This window comes from Sturnira hondurensis, unplaced genomic scaffold, assembly GCF_014824575.4.
Source record: "Sturnira hondurensis isolate 20B ecotype Veracruz unplaced genomic scaffold, ASM1482457v3 Scaffold0022910, whole genome shotgun sequence".
Lineage (NCBI taxonomy): Eukaryota > Metazoa > Chordata > Mammalia > Chiroptera > Phyllostomidae > Sturnira > Sturnira hondurensis.
The window spans coordinates 10,233,752-10,251,163 of NW_028095541.1; the positions used below are offsets into that span (position 1 = coordinate 10,233,752).

General features: G+C 37.2%; 1 protein-coding gene across 1 annotated transcript in view; it reads right to left on the reverse strand.

Annotated features, from left to right (window-relative positions):
- Positions 1-515: 515 nt before the first annotated feature.
- The window catches only part of USPL1 (ubiquitin specific peptidase like 1), a 30,065-nt gene continuing 13,168 nt past the window's right edge, over positions 516-17,412 (reverse strand). The window contains exons 6-9 of the mRNA XM_037037058.1: positions 13,950-14,079; positions 10,554-10,679; positions 4,405-4,562; positions 516-2,580 (exon numbers count right to left, since the gene is read on the reverse strand). Of these exons, the coding sequence (XP_036892953.1) occupies positions 701-2,580; positions 4,405-4,562; positions 10,554-10,679; positions 13,950-14,079 (2,294 nt within the window). The 3' untranslated portion in view covers positions 516-700. The remainder of the gene's footprint in view (positions 2,581-4,404; positions 4,563-10,553; positions 10,680-13,949; positions 14,080-17,412) is intronic.

Sequence of the window (17,412 nt, forward strand, 5' to 3'; positions counted from 1 at the left end):
GAATTAATGTTTCATAAATAACACTTGACACATAGCAAGGTTTGTAAGCACTGGTTATTATTTTCTCCCAAATAATATTCTGCTCCCACTTTGGATACAAAAATAAATACTTGGGGAGAAAGATAATATTTATGATAATGTAAACTCTTTGCCCATCAAAGCAAAAATAGATTACTTTTCCTGTTACAAGTCATTTATTGATCACTGCCATTACTTAAATTTCTAGTAACAGGGCTCCTGCCACCCTCTATATGGAGAATGGAGACCAGCTCTATGTGAGTTTACATTCCATTCTACCCCAGTACCACTAGCAAAAACAGTCACACAGCTATGTATCATATACAGTGACTTAAGTTTATATAGTGTTTTTCCTGAACCAATATAACCAAAACTTAAAATGTGGAAATTTAATGTACCAAAACTATACGCTGTCAGAAACTAGATACCACTTTTCCTTTTTTGACATTTTGAAATCACCCTTGTCCTAAAAATACAAAATGAAGTCAACAAAGAGAACAGATTCCTGGTCATTTTAATTTATAAAACAAATTACATATTTTAGGGGCAGAATCAGAGGTAAAGCCTTCAGCAGCTTACATTTTGTTCAATGACAAGGCCAGTGTACAAACACTACCTAAAAATACAGTTAAGTTTTTTAAAAACAATAATAAATATTAAACTAAAGAGAGTTAATAAACATTCAACAACTCTCAAACAGATAGTCATCAAAATACGGTAAGTCTAATGTGTCACTTGGTAAGGAATTTAATGTTGAAGTGGAAAAAAACTCATCAAAAATATCGGTCTTCAGGGAACTTTCCAAGTTCAATGTTCTAACGCAGGCATTATTTGTTAGCAAGTCTGGCTGAACTTGGCACTGATTTTTCTTGGTGGGGCTGCAGTAATTATGGTCCTGTCTCAGGTGTGTGTTTTGGGGAATACCATTTAATTCACTAGGTACTGGTGCTGGGTTATGGTTATCTCCCATTTCTAAATATCTAAAGTCAGCCTCCCCATTTTCTGAAAGCTCTGTCGAAACATTTGCAGGAGACAATAATTCTGCTAAAATTTCTTCATGAGTTTGGCTATGTGGAGAAACATTGGTCATGCTGATTCCTCCAGATTTACTATCAGCAATATCAATTTGATATTGTAGTTCTTTTAACAAGTCTTCTACTGATTGACTGTCATTTGGAGACCCACCATGGGACATGTGTTCTAAACTTTCACTTAAAATTTTTCCATTTTGGGGGGAAGACATAAGAGCAGCTAATTTCTTCTTTTTTGCCTTAAGTTTTTTAAGAAGTTTTAGACGAAGTTTATGAATTTGACTCTCAACAGAGTCTTCATGGTTTGATGAAGAAACACCATTTTCATTTCCATGAGACCTGTGGCTGAGTTGAGTTTCGTATGAGGCCTTTTCATGTTTCTTCAAAACTTCCAGGTCAGCATTAACATTTGCGTGTGGAGAAGCTGTGCTACCTGAAGATGGCAGACTTGGTGGAGAGTGACTGGCCGCAGGAGACTTATTCACACCCCTACGAACTTTCTTAGATGACCGGTGAGACTTCTGGTTCATACCTTTAGTTTTAAAGCCACCAAAATTACTTGCCCCCTTAACTGAAGGCTGCAAATCAGTTACAGTGTTTCTATTAAGAGCTGAAACACAAGGTGGCATAAAAGAAGCACCCTTGCTTAATAAGCCTTTAACCCAACTCCCCACAAATGGTTTCTTCAGATTTTCTTTCAGAGATTGATTCTGTGATGACTCAGCTGCTATGGTTTGAGAAATTCTTCTCTTTAAGTTAGATTCCTGAGGTGCAATGTGTTTTTCTGATTTTAAGTTCTCAGTTTTTGGTGAAAGAAACTGTTTTAATGGAACATCCTCCTCTAGGGCAACAGTACCCTCAATTTCTACTGACTTTAGTTCCTGTAGAGGACCAGCAGCATGAATATTAGTCACAGGTTTAGTAATTACAGTACTTTCTGAATTTGGCTGTACTGACTGCATGTTTGTATTTATAACCTGAGATGGAAAGCTGAAGTCCACAAGATGGTCTTGAATAAGCTCTTCCTTACTTGGAGCCGATACTAAAGCAGCCATTAGCAACTCTTGTGATTGTAAAGTATTAGTTTTGATGATCACTCCATTTTCTGCCACAGGTATATTTTCTAACAGGAAACCTTCGGAGTTAACCTGTATTTTTTCAAGTGTCAAAGGTAAAATATCACTGTCAACCACACCTTTCAGACCTGAAAGTACATGAGGTCCATGAGCTACACCTTCAACCTGGGAAAGAGTATTAGGAGGAACTGATGTATTTTGGGGGTGCGTTCCTGAGGGTGTTTCAGCTGAGGCAGCATCACCCACTAAACACAATAGTGGAGTTGCCCGTTTCTCATCACGGGAAGCATGTTGATCATTAGTCTTTTGAAGTGGAAGACAGCCAGGTGCTTTATCTGTCATTTGGGCTGTTTTTCTTTCCCAAATAACAATATGTATTTCTGAAGCGGGGACTTCAAATTTCTCATGCCTTTCAGAACACGGACCTTTCAAATCATCACATTCCAGCCAACTTCCTGGGGAAAGAGGGAAGAAGTGAAAGAGGTCAGACATTCAAAAACCACCACTTCAACTGCTGCATCACTGAACACCCACTGAGAGAACACTCTAAAACATGATCACATCCTCATGTCACCACTTTTCTCTGCCCAGTCTTAAAGTCCTTATTTGGATAACAAAATTTGAGTTTTTATTCTTTCTTAAAATACAAAAATCAAGAGAAATATATTCAACTTTTAGGACTTAGAATACAGTATTACCTAATTTATCCAACAACATCAAAAAATAGATTTTTCCCATATATATGAATTATTAAGATAAAACGAAGCTGTTAACTCAAGTACTAACATATGTTTCAATTTTTGTTTTCTTTTGGTTAAAAAAAACCTTAGGTATTTAAGTGTCTGCTTTTTATTTATAAGCCTCAGTTTTCTCATTTGTAAAGTAGGAATAGGATGATGGATGACAGGAGAAGAGGTCAACCCCCTCTACAAACACACACACACCCGACAAAACCATTCACTAAGTTTATGTGGATACACCCTTATAAACTACCTGAACCTACAATTTCTTATTCTGTACCCATTAAAACTTTGAGAACCTCTTGTTTGTCTGGCTCAGTGCTTACTCACCACAGGTGCATATCAGAATCACCTAATTAATATTTGGGCCCAATCCCCAGAGATAGGCAATTGGTCTAGGGGAGAATAAGGTCATTTTAAATAAGCTAACCAAATATATAAAAATATATTTTTATATTTTTTCCACCCCTAACCATGTCAGGGATGGAAACCATTTAACCTCTTCTACATAAAGAAGATACTTCATTCCCTGGAATGCAATAAAAATTAAAATAAGTTGTTTTTTTTTAGTTTTGTTTGCTACTGAGAACCACTTCCACCCAATGCAAGTTTCAGTTTTCAAAGTACTTAGTGTCGTCCATCCAAAATCATCCCCAAGAGGAAAATATCAAATATAATGTGTCCAAACAATAAAAAATAGAAAAATAAAAAATATCAACAGCCTGATATATACTACTTTAAGGCAGGGTCTCCAACTTTGGGGCTGCACACCGGTACCAGCCTCGGCCTGTTAGGAACGGGGATGCGCAGCAGGAAGTGAGCTCGAATATAATGCACTTGAATCATCCCGAAACCATCCCCCACCCTTGGTCGGTAGAAAAACTCTCTCCCACGAAACCAGTCCTTTGGTGCCAAAGAGAAGGGACTGATTTTTCTTGTCCAAGACAAAGTGAACATTGCGAGGAAAACAAACTCAAGTGTAAACTACATTAGATAAATAGAAGGAAAAAATTAGCAAAATCTATGAGCTGTACTAATTATCCTTCTACTGAAAAGCTTAATTATTTAAATAAAGGTTTTGCCTTTACTGTAGCTGTTAAGCAAACCATTTCACAGTGAGAGAGGGTACAGTTTCCAATGACTAATAGTTTCAGAAATAGACGTTTATTTTTATTTATATTACTAACAACTGCAAAGTAAAACTTGTTATTTTTGTTCTTTTTCAGTCAAAAACCGCCAGTACTATGCATTTTCTTTACAAGTATGATTAATGTACCTTAAAAAAATCAAAATTACCACCATTTTTTATACTGAATGTATGTTACTGATGTGATATAAAAACAAAAATATTACCTGAAAAATGACAAGCTATAAGCACCAGTAGTATATGATATCATTGTTTGTCTAAAAAAATTAAAGGTCAGAGCGAGAAGTGAATGAAAAATAGTCAAGTCAAAGTCTTTTTTTAAAAAAAATTAAAAAAAATAGAGTTAAGTCTCTATGCCTATTATCATAAAAGAAAAATGTTTTAACACTTACCATCAGCATCTAAAATCCATGTTATGAAATGATTATTTGCGTGGTACTGAATTACAGAAGTTATTTGGTAAAGACAGCCTTCAAAATGAAATGAGTAGTGTTGCAAGTTGTTATGTGGTAACCCTTCTACGAAGTGCAACATGAATATGGAAGACACTCTGTAGGAGAGAAAGGTTAAGAGAGGTCAAACAAATTTAATACCATGGGCCTGGTCATATGAAAAAAGGTCAGGAGTCAGTTAGATCCTACAGTGCTTTCCAGGCTAATTGCACTAATTGTTGCATGCCTCCAGGTGTATGCCTTAATTAGAGATGGAGAGCTCACTCTAAGACATGGGTAAAGTTCAAATCCTTCTCAGAAGGGGATCACTGACAGTTGGAAGCCATCGTGCAATAAGCTCTAACACAGACCATTAAACAAAACTTGCTCTGTAAACTTTGACACTGCTTCAGCTTAAAGATTTCTTGGTAACTACTTTGTAGAACCAAAGGAAAAATGCAGACCTATAACAATTTTCATTGGCATCAAGTGGTCAAATAAATTGCTTTTGTTAGCAAGGAGAGGTAATATGTGAAACAAAGTAACAAGCTTACGACATTAAAAAAAAAATTAAAAAACCCAAACACGCTAACAATTTGGCCTTTTTCTCTCCAGTTATCTCAGGAAGTAGGGAGGTCCATCAAATCAAAATTTCCCTTTAGGAACAGTTTGTTTTGTAACTAAGTAGAGAAGTAAATTAACCAATAACAACATACTGGTTAATTTACTATAAACTTCAAGATATGCATCACAAATCAGAAAACAGAGCTCAAGGATGAGCCTCAAAAAACTACATTTAACAAAGCTCTCAGGATTTAAAGAAAACGCTCAACATCTCTATTCACAATATTTAAACAGCTGTCAAAACTTAGCTCATGAAAATTTTTCAACTGAAAATAAACTTGAATCAATGGCTAAAATGCTTGTTCTTCATACCAACAAGGTCAATTTGTAAATTATCCACTGTCAATCATTCTGTTAGAAAATAATTCAGTTCCCAAAATTTAAGTGCCTATAAAGTTTTGCAAAATTATTCATAACACTCAACTCCCATTGTTTTTTTCATACCTGTTTCATCAATCTAAGATGCCACGGACTGAAAAGTGTGTAACCATGAGATAATACTGCCATGTATTATTATTATTATTTCAACTGAACTATACCAGCAATTTTTAGATGTATTCCCATTTCAAATATGTTAAAATGGGAAGAGTGTATCTTTGAATCAACCACTCACAGTAAAACTAGAGATAATATATTCTCAGAGCTGGAAAGGCAGGCAGGCAGGCTGGGGGCCTGACTTTTTAAGTACTAATATTTAGTTCTTTCTTGGTCTCATGATACCTTTTCAAGATACCTTCTGAGGGTAATTACTGTAACATTGTCTTGTTATTCCTAGACCCTGCAATTTCAGTGGTGTGATTTTACACATGGAAAATGTTAAATAGGCAGCATTTTTCTTAATCACTTATTTAAAAAAACAGTACAACTTACAAATGATGGCATCTTGGAGTCAATAAAATAAAGCATATTCCTCCTCCTACTTTTCTAGTTTATTTTCCCTGTGGGTCCACTAGACTCTAGTGTCCCCTAAAATCACAGTATTCGTCTAGCAATCATTTCAGGTTGTCTCATTTACAGCCTCTGAAATGAGGGTAGATGTTTACCCCTAGCCAGCAACAGATTTTGTTTTCAGGCTCCTTCCTAGAGTGTCAAAGACGACACTTAGCATTAAGGAAGCAAGTCAGGTTCTGAATCAACCGTAATAAAACTGTATGGGGAGGGTTAACTGAACTGGAACCAGGGGATGTGATGTCAAGATCCATTTGCACTCATCTTCCTATTGAACCTCCTAATAGGAGGTTCAACTCCTCCTATTAGAAGTATCTATACTCAGGAAGAGAAAAGAAAACAGAAAAGAAAGGAAACGAAAGGAAACATTCAACCAGAGCACAGTGAAGAAACAAGAATTCAAAAAAATGAGGAGAAGCTTAAGAACCTCCAGGACTTCTTTAAACGTTTCAACACCCAAATCTTAGGGGTGCCAGAAAGAGAAGAGGAAGAGGAAGAGCAAGAAATTGAAAACTTACTTGAAAACATAATGAAGGAGAACTTCTCCAATCTGGCAAAGGAAATAGACTTCTAGGAAGTCCAGGAAGCTCAGAGTCTCAAGCAAGTTGGGCCCTAGGAAGCACACACCTAGGCACATCATAGTTAAATTACCCAAGATTAAAGATTAAGGAGAGAATCTTAAAAGCAGCAAAAGAAAAGGAGACAGTTACCTATCAAGGAGTTTCCATAAGGCTATCAGCTGATTTCTCAAAAGAAACTTCACAGGCAAGAAGGGGCTGGAAAGAAGTATTCCAAGTCATGAAAGGCAAGGACCTATATCCAAGATTACTCTATCCAGCAAAGCTTTAATTTAGAATGGAAGGGCAGATAAAGTGCTTCCCAGATAAAGTCAAGTTAAAAGAGTTCATCATCACCAAGCCCTTATTATAAGAAATGTTAAAGGGACTTATCTAAGAAAAAGAAGATGATTAAAAGTATGAACAGTAAAATGACAACAAACTCACAACTATCAACAGCCGAACCTAAAAAACAAAAACAAAAACGGACTAAGCAAATAACTACAACAGGAACAGAATTACAAAAATTCAGATCACATGGAGAATTATCAGTGGTAGGGTTAGAGGGGAGAATGGGGGAGAAAGGTACAGGGAATAAGCAGCATATATGGTAGGTACAAAATAGACAGGGAGAGGTTAAGAATAGTACAGAAAATGGAGAAGACAAAGGACTTACATGTACAACCCATGGACATGAACTAATGGGGTTGGGGAATGCGGGTAGGGGGAGGGTTGCAGAGTGGAGTGGAATACAGGGGGGGAAAAGGGAAACTGTAATAACATAATCAATAAAATATATTAAAAATTTTTAAAGTTCTAGGAAAAGATAATAAAAGCATTTTCTACTAAACAATAAAAATTTAAACTAAGAAACGTAATTTAACCCTTGCTGGTGTGGCTCAGTTGGCTGAAGCATTATCCTGTAAACCAAAAGGTTGTGGGTTTGATTCCTGGTCAGGGCTCATACCCAGAGTGCAGTCTGCGCCCCAGCTGGGGCGCATACAAGAAAGAAACTAATCGATGATCCTCTCTCCCCCCTCACTTTCTCCCCGTCTCTAAAAGCAATGAAAAATGTCCTGGTGTGAGGAGGATTAAGAAAAAAAAACACCCTAATTTTAACTACTCAATAAGGTAGGGTAAAGGATAGTTTGTCTACTTAGAAGTCTTGAAATCATTGTATTAGGCACTTTAATAAGCTCTATAAGCATAGAACAGAAATGTTTTATTTCTCTTCCTACCACTCCATTTTTTGCAAATAGTTAAAAAAAAATCAGTGTTCAACTGAAGTTTAAGTAAACATGCTTCCAAAAGCCAATCCAGGATAGTGTATAACCAGACTCCTAATGAAGATCATGACAAATAAAATAAAAAAGAAGATGGGGGCAATAATGAGAATGAGACAGTCATTTCAAAAGTTAGTGAAGTAAAATCAAACCAGATTCTAAGTTGGTGTTCCATATTGCCATCATGTTCTGAATGATTTACTTCCCAAACAAGTTACTTAAAGAAAAGTACCAGATTTGGACCCAATAAATATCACTCATTTGACTTACCAATGAACTCTCTTTCCAATGGGAACACATTAGAGATAAGGATCACCTGAGACAAGGTATTCAGGGACACTGTAACACTATTAGTTTTAAGAATGCTGTAAGACTGAATTATGCATAATATCATGATAGACCTAATTACTTTTAATTTATCCTAAAAACTGTATTGTTTGTTTTTAAATTCCATTAAACACCAAAAGCAAGTTATACAAATTTCAAAGTGAAAAACCATGAATGCCTTTACACAGACCTCGTCATTTAAATTTTACACACCAGTTCAATTTATTTTTGAATACAGTAAATAACCAAATTATAAATTCTGCTTATAAACTGACTCATTAAAACTCTAAACACATTTCCCCCAAAACAATTACACCCAGCATATACATTTCCATATCAGAGCATGAATCTGTAAGTAAAGCAACATGTTTGTATAATTAAAAACTATATGTTGCAATGAAACCAATTACCAGATCAAACAAAACTATAGTATGAGTTTATCTTCAATGTTGAGGCCTGAGAAAAAGCAAGTATAAACTCCTAGATGAAATGATATAGCAGGTATAAACTTAGATGAAAATTATACATACCAGAAGCCTCAAGCAATTCAATGATCCAGTGCAGGATGGCACACACCCACACCTGCTGCCCTTCCACCTCCTCATTAAGGAAAGGACTTTAAAAAAAAAAAAGGCTCCTCCTTCGACACTTGATCTCAAAGCTTGGACTGCAGACAACCAAGACACTATGGACTTCTGGTTAAAGAAACCCCCTCTTCTTTTCTACTCTGCCTTCCCATGTGAATTGTCATGTTAGTGAAGGAAAAAAAAAACAAAACCAGGGGGAACAAATCGAAAGGACAAAAAAAAAAAAGGAGACAATAAATATTTAGAAGACAAAAAGCAAACAGAATAGAGGTAACACAGCAGGATGGTTGAAGTAATGATGTGAGTGTGAGAGTACAGGCATAGGAGACTCAACATCTAACGGCAATGAATGCTGAAGAATGTGGGGGCAAAGCCCTGGGCTAAAAAATTGGGACAATGACAGAAAGTGAGTACAGGGCACGCCCATGCACCAAGCCCAGAGAGGAACCATTTTAGATTGAAACAGTGAAGCAGAAAAATGAAAGGCGGCAGAAGAGAGGGTTCCAGGAAGGAAAAGGGGGGGGGGGAAGGAGACTCAAAAATTCTGAAGCATTTGAGTGTTTAGAAAATCATTAATAGGTGTTTAATTTGAAAAAAATCACATTATGTACATAAAGCAAATAAAAACACAAGGCAATTAATAATTCCAGGGAAAAGAAAGAGTTATAAAGAAAACAGAACCATGAATACTGCTTGGCTAAAGAGGGAATATAACATATTCATAATAAACAATGAGTACTAATTTAAGCAAAAATGCAATCATATTGGAAGGGAGAAGTTAAGAGATGGGCCCAGATGTTGGTTAAGAGTGATTGTCCTCAAATACTATAAAAGGAGATGACTGTATAAAGGTGGAATAAGCACACTGCTTTGAAAATTCAAAGTAAATACTACCTAAAAGGTTTAAAGTAGATACCTGGAAACAGGGTAGGAGGGACACTGCTCTTGTCTCCTTTTTAAGCGTTGACACTACTCATTTGGAAATTTATTGCTTTGATGAAAAGTAATCTTTAGGAAAGATTCTGAGGGTTTTCTTGACACATCCATGGACATCAGAAAAGGTCAGAATATCACTGACTTTTTAGTACATCAAATTAAACCTCAAAACATTTTCTTGCTGTAGAGTTAGAGATAAGGACGACAGAAAATAAAGATTAAAGAAGATGTGCACATGTGAGCACACTAACAAAAGAGAGGCAAACCACCCAGAACAGTATTAACCTGCGAGTTTAAAGACACAGGGCTTCTGGTCCCAGTGGAAGAGGTACCATAGTTCTGACCAGTCTTCCGGACAGAAAGGCTGAACCCAATACAAAGACATCTGCCCAAAGCAGCAGAACTCTTGTAAGAGGATGAAGAATCAGCAGACTGAGGTCTGGCAGAAGACAGATATTCAGGCAAGTGAGCCTGTTGCTCATTATCGAATCATGAGTTCTTGAAATTAGATTAAGGAAATCCCAGAATTCTAGTGATTTCAGTCACTTGGCAGAGAAGAGAAAAAAATGAAGTTTAATATTCTTAATGGGAGGAAAAGACAAAAAAATGAAAGACACTAGGACAGTGGGGTCATATAATCACCCTTAGTCTCCTCTTCAGTGTCATTTCACCTACGGCACAGCTTGCTTACTGGCCAGAGTTCTTGACAAAAAAGCATTTTAGCAATTCACAAATACATGCGAGCTCCTGAAAAGTAGGTTGCAGCCATCACTTTCAATACTACACAATAAAATATATGTAAATCCATATTCATTTGTTTTAAAATAAGTAAGGCAATTTGAACTCACTTTGTCAATTCCATTTTTCTTATTTGTGACTTATTGTTGCAATTGTTACAAGGACCAAAATGGGCAGCATTAAGTGGGTGCCATTCAGGAATGACATTTGTAAAGGTGGCCAGATTCTTCATACACCTATAAAAAAAGACATAAACTGACTTAAACTCATTCATGTTAATTTAAATCAATGTCTAAACTAGAAGTATTTGTTTATTCATACTTAACCTACCCCTCCCCAAGATATAATAAATTAATAGGCTGATGTTGTTTCCTAACCCTAGTGAAGTTCTTTATGAAGACTTTCCACATCAATTACCTATAGTTTTTCCGGCTATGAGATGAAGAAAATGTGAAAGGCAGGGTTTCAGTACCACTGATATTTTGCAGTGGGCAATCCTGTTGTGGGGACCGTCCCATGCACTGCAGGATGTTGAACACCATGCCTGGCTTCTGCACACACACCAAGCCAGCCATGGTGCAGTGTGCACAATTGCCAGCCAATTGTTACTGGCATTCAGTAACAGCCCCAGTACCTGCAGACACTGCTGAATGTCCCATCCACAGGGCACAAAGTCATTTCTAGTTGAGAACTACTGTCCTAAGGATTTCAAAATTTATTAAGAGCTCAGCCCTTACTCAAAAAATTCACCATCTGGTTATCCATTACCAGCCAAAAACAAAAGGGCATTTCCAAATATAAAATCAGGAATACATTCAACTTAATTTTCTTGATCCTTAAAAAATTAGAACACTAACTGTGAAAGAATTTTGTTTTCACAGTTATACAAGTTTTAACTGTACCACTTCAGTTTGAATACTTGAGAGCAATAGGCATCTAAAACAATTCTCTTTAAAGATGCATACTGCACCTCACCTGCATTTGCTTTAATAAATATTATCTTAAAAGAACAATTACTGCCTTGACCAGTGTGGCTCAGGCGGTTGGAGCATTGTTCTACATGGTGAAAGGCTGCTGGTTTGACTCTTGTTCAGGGCACACACCTAGGCTGCAGGTTTGGTCCCCAGTCGGGGCACATACCAGAAGCAACCCACCGATGTTTCTCACATTGATGCTTCTCATCTTCTCTTTCTCCCTCCCTTCCCTTCTCTCTAAAAATAAATAAATACAATATTTATTTTTTAAAAAACCATTTATTACTTAAGGGACAGCAGCATCTGTTCTAAACCATAGAAAATATTGACAAATCATAAGTGATATAAGCATAGGCTATTAAAACTAATCAGCTCTCAGGGAAGCTGACACTTTAAAAGCAAAGCAGTATAAAGGGATCAGCAAATGCATTGACTGCACTTCTCCAAAATTCTTGGTTCTCAAAGATAACTGTTAAGTAAAAGCTCTCTCTTATTTCTTAGTTTATAAAAGGGGGTTTGTCTCAGCAAGGAAGTATTAATGATTCATACGACACCTGAGGTTTCTGCACACCAACAACCCTTCTTAGCTGGTACTATTCTTACCCCCATTGTACAGATGAGGAAAATAAAATGCAGAGTATATGCCTCATGGTAAAAGACAAACTGGTGACTGAAATACAGGGAGTATGACTGTACACCACATTTTAACTCCAGAACATACCTTCTAAATCAAAAGGTCTAAAATCAGCACTAAAAACAGGAGCACAAAAACCAATCAGTTTGCTGGATATTCTTCCAGCAGATTATGTGGGAGTAAGTTTTAACCCATGATATATTAAGGTATATGTAATAAAATGTCACTTCATTTTAGCTTTTTCTCTGTATCTACTTTCATTTTCAGAACAAGGTATTAAAAAGGGTAAGAAAAGAAAAGCAAACCCAAGTGGCTGATGCCTTCTTTCCCTTGAACTCTCAAGAGTTTTTTTCTATATATCTCCAAGTGCACTTATAGCCTCATATTCAAAGTAACTTAAAGCAACCAAAACATGAGAATAATTATGTAGTCACTGATCCTCTATTACATCTTTACGTGTAATCTGCCTAACAAGCTAAACATTATTTCAGTTGAGTTCCTGGCACACACGATCTATTCAATGAAAAACTCAAACCAAGATGTGCATTTTAGAAGAGCCAGAATTCAGTCAATTTCAATCAAGCTTGTTTATACCACGTAAAATCCAGGTGGAGATTAGGAACTACACCACTGCTAACAAGAAAGTCTTACAAGCCGGAAAACTTTAGCCTGAATTCTGCCACTTACTAGCTAGGTGTCTCCTTGGACACCTATTTAACACCTTTCCAGCTTCAGTTTCCAGATTTGCCATGCGGGAGGAAAATCGGGTAACTTATGTAAATCAATGATATAAGACTAGGAAACGGCTATTTGTTCTCATACACACACAAAATTATGTAAGTCCTAGGTATGCGTGAAATGCTAATTCTTATTAGAATGTTCTAGTACTTTTGGGCTAACTGGTTAAAAAAAAATGTCTTCTGGTTCTATTGCTGGCATTCCCTAAGGCATTCTTCCACAGACTGGACTCTCAAATGACTCTGAAATACCTAAAAATAACCTCAATGTAGATAATAAATATCTAAGGAACACTTTTATAGATAATAAATATCTAAGGAAACTCACATCAAAAAAAATAAATTTGAAAGACTCCAAATTTTCTAATTTACTAGTAGGTGAGTTTAAGAAATTAGGAAAGGATTTATCTGTAATATGAAAATTTGAATAAATACTAACAGGACCTGTTTGATAATCTTTTCAACCACCAGCCTTCTCATATATTTACAAAACAAGGGTATCCTGTTGATGGTAATTTTCTTTCCCTAACACTTCTTCTAAAACCCAATCTCTCATGCGGTAGGGTCCATGAAAGCAAATGAAACCTGCAGTTTCTTTCTTCTCTTGCTTCCTCCTAAGTGTCAATCTCAGGGCTGTGCACACCAACCAGGACCCTCCAATAGGTGGCAGGGCGGTGGAAAGGATGGATAACAGTGCATGTGGAGGATTATGGGGTCGGCTGGTCTTTCAGGGACTAGGGTTAGAAAAGCACATGTTACTCTGAGAGGTGCTGCCAAACTCTAGGAGACCAAAATCAGTTTCCATGTTAAAACGGTTTCAAGGAGATCTGAGAGGTGTTATTGATTACTTAGCAGGGAATCCAGAGGGAAGAAGAGGGAAGATTCTACTTGAAAAGCTTAAGAAAACTCTCACTGGTAATCTATCAAACCATTGGTTTTCTTCTAGTTTAAGAAAACAAGTAAATTATAGTTTCTGAGGCTCAAATTCTTCCTTTTAACCTTAAAGTTGGAGAGATTTCAAGATAGGGTGGGAAGTTTATCGGGGGTAGAAAGAGCCACAGAGAGAGCAGTGTTAGAAGTGGAAACAAACTTTATTCAAATTTGATTACTTGTAAACATTTTCAGTAGAATGAATCCTTTTTAAAAAATAGAAAAACCAACCTGTTTTGATACTTGTGTCCACACTGTGAACATTTGAAGTTCCAAGAAAAAGAGTACATGAACAGCTTTTCGATTCGGGCTTCTATTTTTAGGAGCAGGGGAAATGCAAACACTGGGCTTTCCATGTCACCTTCGAAAAGAAAAGGAAAAATGAGTTGTTCAAGGTGAACAGAAAAAGGTCAATGCAAATTACGAACTGTGGTCTTTTCTCACTATATAAGAAAGGACCCCCCCAAATGAAAATTGTTTATAAAAAATCACCTTCAAAGTACTCTCCATTTGATGCAATATATATATCAAGATGTTTTTTCCACTGCTCAAAACAGTTTTTGAACTCATCAATTTTGATGCCTTTTAGTACTTCTGTCCCTTTGGTTTCACCTCTTTCGCATCAGCAAAACGTTTCCCTTTAAGGACTTTTTTCATCCGAGGAAATAAAAAATGTCACTTGGGCAAGACTGGGTGAATGCGGAGGGTGGGGCATGGGGGTCATGCCATTTTTTGGTCAATAACTAAGGAACCCTCAGCACAGTATGGGCAGGTGTGCTCACAAATCACCCATCATGAAATGGGCAAACGTGCTGAGTCTTCAAAAAAAAAATTCACTTACACTGATATAGATGGGTTCCTAGAACACTCACCTAATGGGAAAAGCTCTGCTACAAGGGGCCCACCCTCCAGAAGGTAAGTTCAGGATTTGTGGGGTTCCCCCTTGTACTCACACTATGAATGCATCTGAATATGGATATGTAACAGAGCAGGTTATTCACAACTGGGCAAGGGGAAGTTTTAAAAGCATTTTTCTAAAAAATGTCCATTGTAAAGATTTAATTATCACTTCACTCTCTTTCATTTTTCTTGGTGACATGTATGAAAACTTAAGACAAGAGACGCACACTACTGTCTCAGATCTTTTTAACTTTTCTCAGGAAAAAAGACCCTCAGAACTATAATAACACACGAATATTATAAAACAAAATAAATATGTGTAAATTGTTTGCTACAGATACTAAAAGCCTCAAATCTCACCAATCCCTCTGCTTAATCTTTTAACAATGAAAGTTAACCTTCAACAACTTTAAAACTAGCAAAGATCTAAATTATGTTGTCATTAAAATAAAAACCGGCTTCTGGCCAAGATGGAGGCATGGGTAGCTACATTGTGCCTCCTTGCACAACCAAACAACAAATTTAAAAACAAAAAACCACCAGAACTGACAAAAAAAATCGAACTGAATGTCTGACAACCAAGACGTTAAAGAAGAAACATTCGTCTGGACCAGTAGAAGTGGTGGAGATGAGCAGCCTGGTGGAGAGGGGTGGAGGCAGCAGCTGGAGGACGGGGGTGGTCCCATATTTGCGTGCAGATAAACTGGGAGGAACAACTGGGGAGAGAGACATACCATGCAACCCAGGTTCCAGTATGGGAAAATAAAACCTAAAAACCCCTGACTAAAAAAACCGGTAGGGGTTCAGGAATAGGAGAAACTCCCAACCCCACAGGAGAGTTCACTCAGGAGATTCACAGGGTCCTAGAACATGCTCAAAACCATCCACCCAGAAATCAGCACCAAAAGGGTCCAATTTGCTTATGGGTAGCAGGGCAAGTGACTGAAAGCCCAGGAGAGCAGAGCAAGCTACACTGTTCCCTCTCTGACCCCTCTCCCACAAACAGTACCAGAACAGCAGCTACATGAGTTGCCCCACCCTGGAAATACCTAAGACTCTGCCCCTTACTACGTAAGAAGCACATAGAGACAAAAATATGGCCCAAAAGAAAAAACAGATGGAAACTCCAGAAAAAATACAATTAAGCAACGAAGAGACAGCCAACCTTTCAGATGTACAATTCAGAACACTGGTAATCAGGATGCTCACAGAAATGATTGAGTATAGTCACAAAATAGAGGAAAAAATGAAGGCTATGAAAAGTGAAGTAAAGGAAAATGTACAGGGAACCAACAATGACAGGATGGAAACTGCATCTCAAATCAATGGTTTCAACCAGAAGGGATAAACATTCAACCAGAACACAATGAAGAAACAAGAATTAAAAAAAAGAAAATGAGGAGAGGCTTAGGAAACTCCGGGACAACTTGTTCTAACATCCAAATCATAGGGGTGCCAGAAAGAGAAGAGGAAGAGCAAGAAATTGAAAACTTATTTGAAAACATAATAAAGAACTTCCCCAATCAGCAATGGAAATAAACTTCCAGGAAGTCTAGGAAGGTCGGAGAGTCCCAAACAGGTTGGACCCAAGGAGGAACACACTAAGGCACATCATAATCACATTGCCCAAGATTAAAGATACAGAGGGAATCTTAAAAGCAGCAAGAGAAAGAGAGAGAGTTATTTACAAGGAATTCCCATTAGACTATCAGCTGATTTCTCGAAAGAAACCTTACAGGCAGTAGGGGCTCAAAAGAAGTATTCAGCCATGAAAGTCAAGGACCTCCAACCAAGATTACTCTATCCAGCAAAGCTATCATTTAGAATAAAAGGGCAGATAAAGTGCTTCCCAGATAAGGTCAAGTTAAAGGAATTCACCATCAAGCCCTTATTATATGAAATGTTAAAGGGACTTATCTAAGAAAAAGATCAAAAATATGAACAGTAAAAGGACAACAAACTCACAACTATCAACAATCAAACCCCCAAACACAAAAACAAAAACTAAGCAAGCAACTAGAACAGGAACAGAACCAGAGAAATACAGATCACACAGGGGGTTATCAGTGGGGGAGGAGGATTGGAGAGAATGGGAGGAATGGTACAGCGAATAAGAAGTATAAATAGTAGGTACAAAATAGAGAGGGGGAGGTTAATAACAGTATATAAAACAGAGAAGCCAAAGAACTTACACATATGACCCATGGACATGAACTAAGGCGGGGGGGAAATGCTGGTGGGGGGACACAGGGTGAAGGGGAATAAAAGGGGATAAAATGGGATAGCTGTAATAGTATAATCAATAAAACATATTAAAGAAAGCAAAAATAAAAACTGAACCATGAATACTGCCTTCCAGTGTGGAGATGGGCAAGTAAATTAAATAGAAGGATTTACACTCTCCTCTTACATTCCTTCTTCAATGGGTTTCTCTCCTGCCTTTCCTCAGGGAAATTTAGATATTGGAAAAATCTGAATCATTCTATCCCCTTCCTCCCCTGGGACAGTCTGACATCGATGGTTCAGTTCTCTTCCCAGCCTGGAACCACGGCTGCCAGGAATACCACCAAAAGGAGTCATCTTGGCAGGACCAGAGGGCAGAACAGTATATTATTACCCAAACATACTCTAGAAATATCAGTAGTTACAAAGGCTATTTTAATAGTTACCTTTGTGGTACAGCCTTACTGCTGTTTTTTGTACAAAAATAAAAAAGATTTTTAATAAAGAGAAATAAATACAAATCAATCTAAAAATAAATATACCCAACACCACACATGTAAACAGTGTCTAG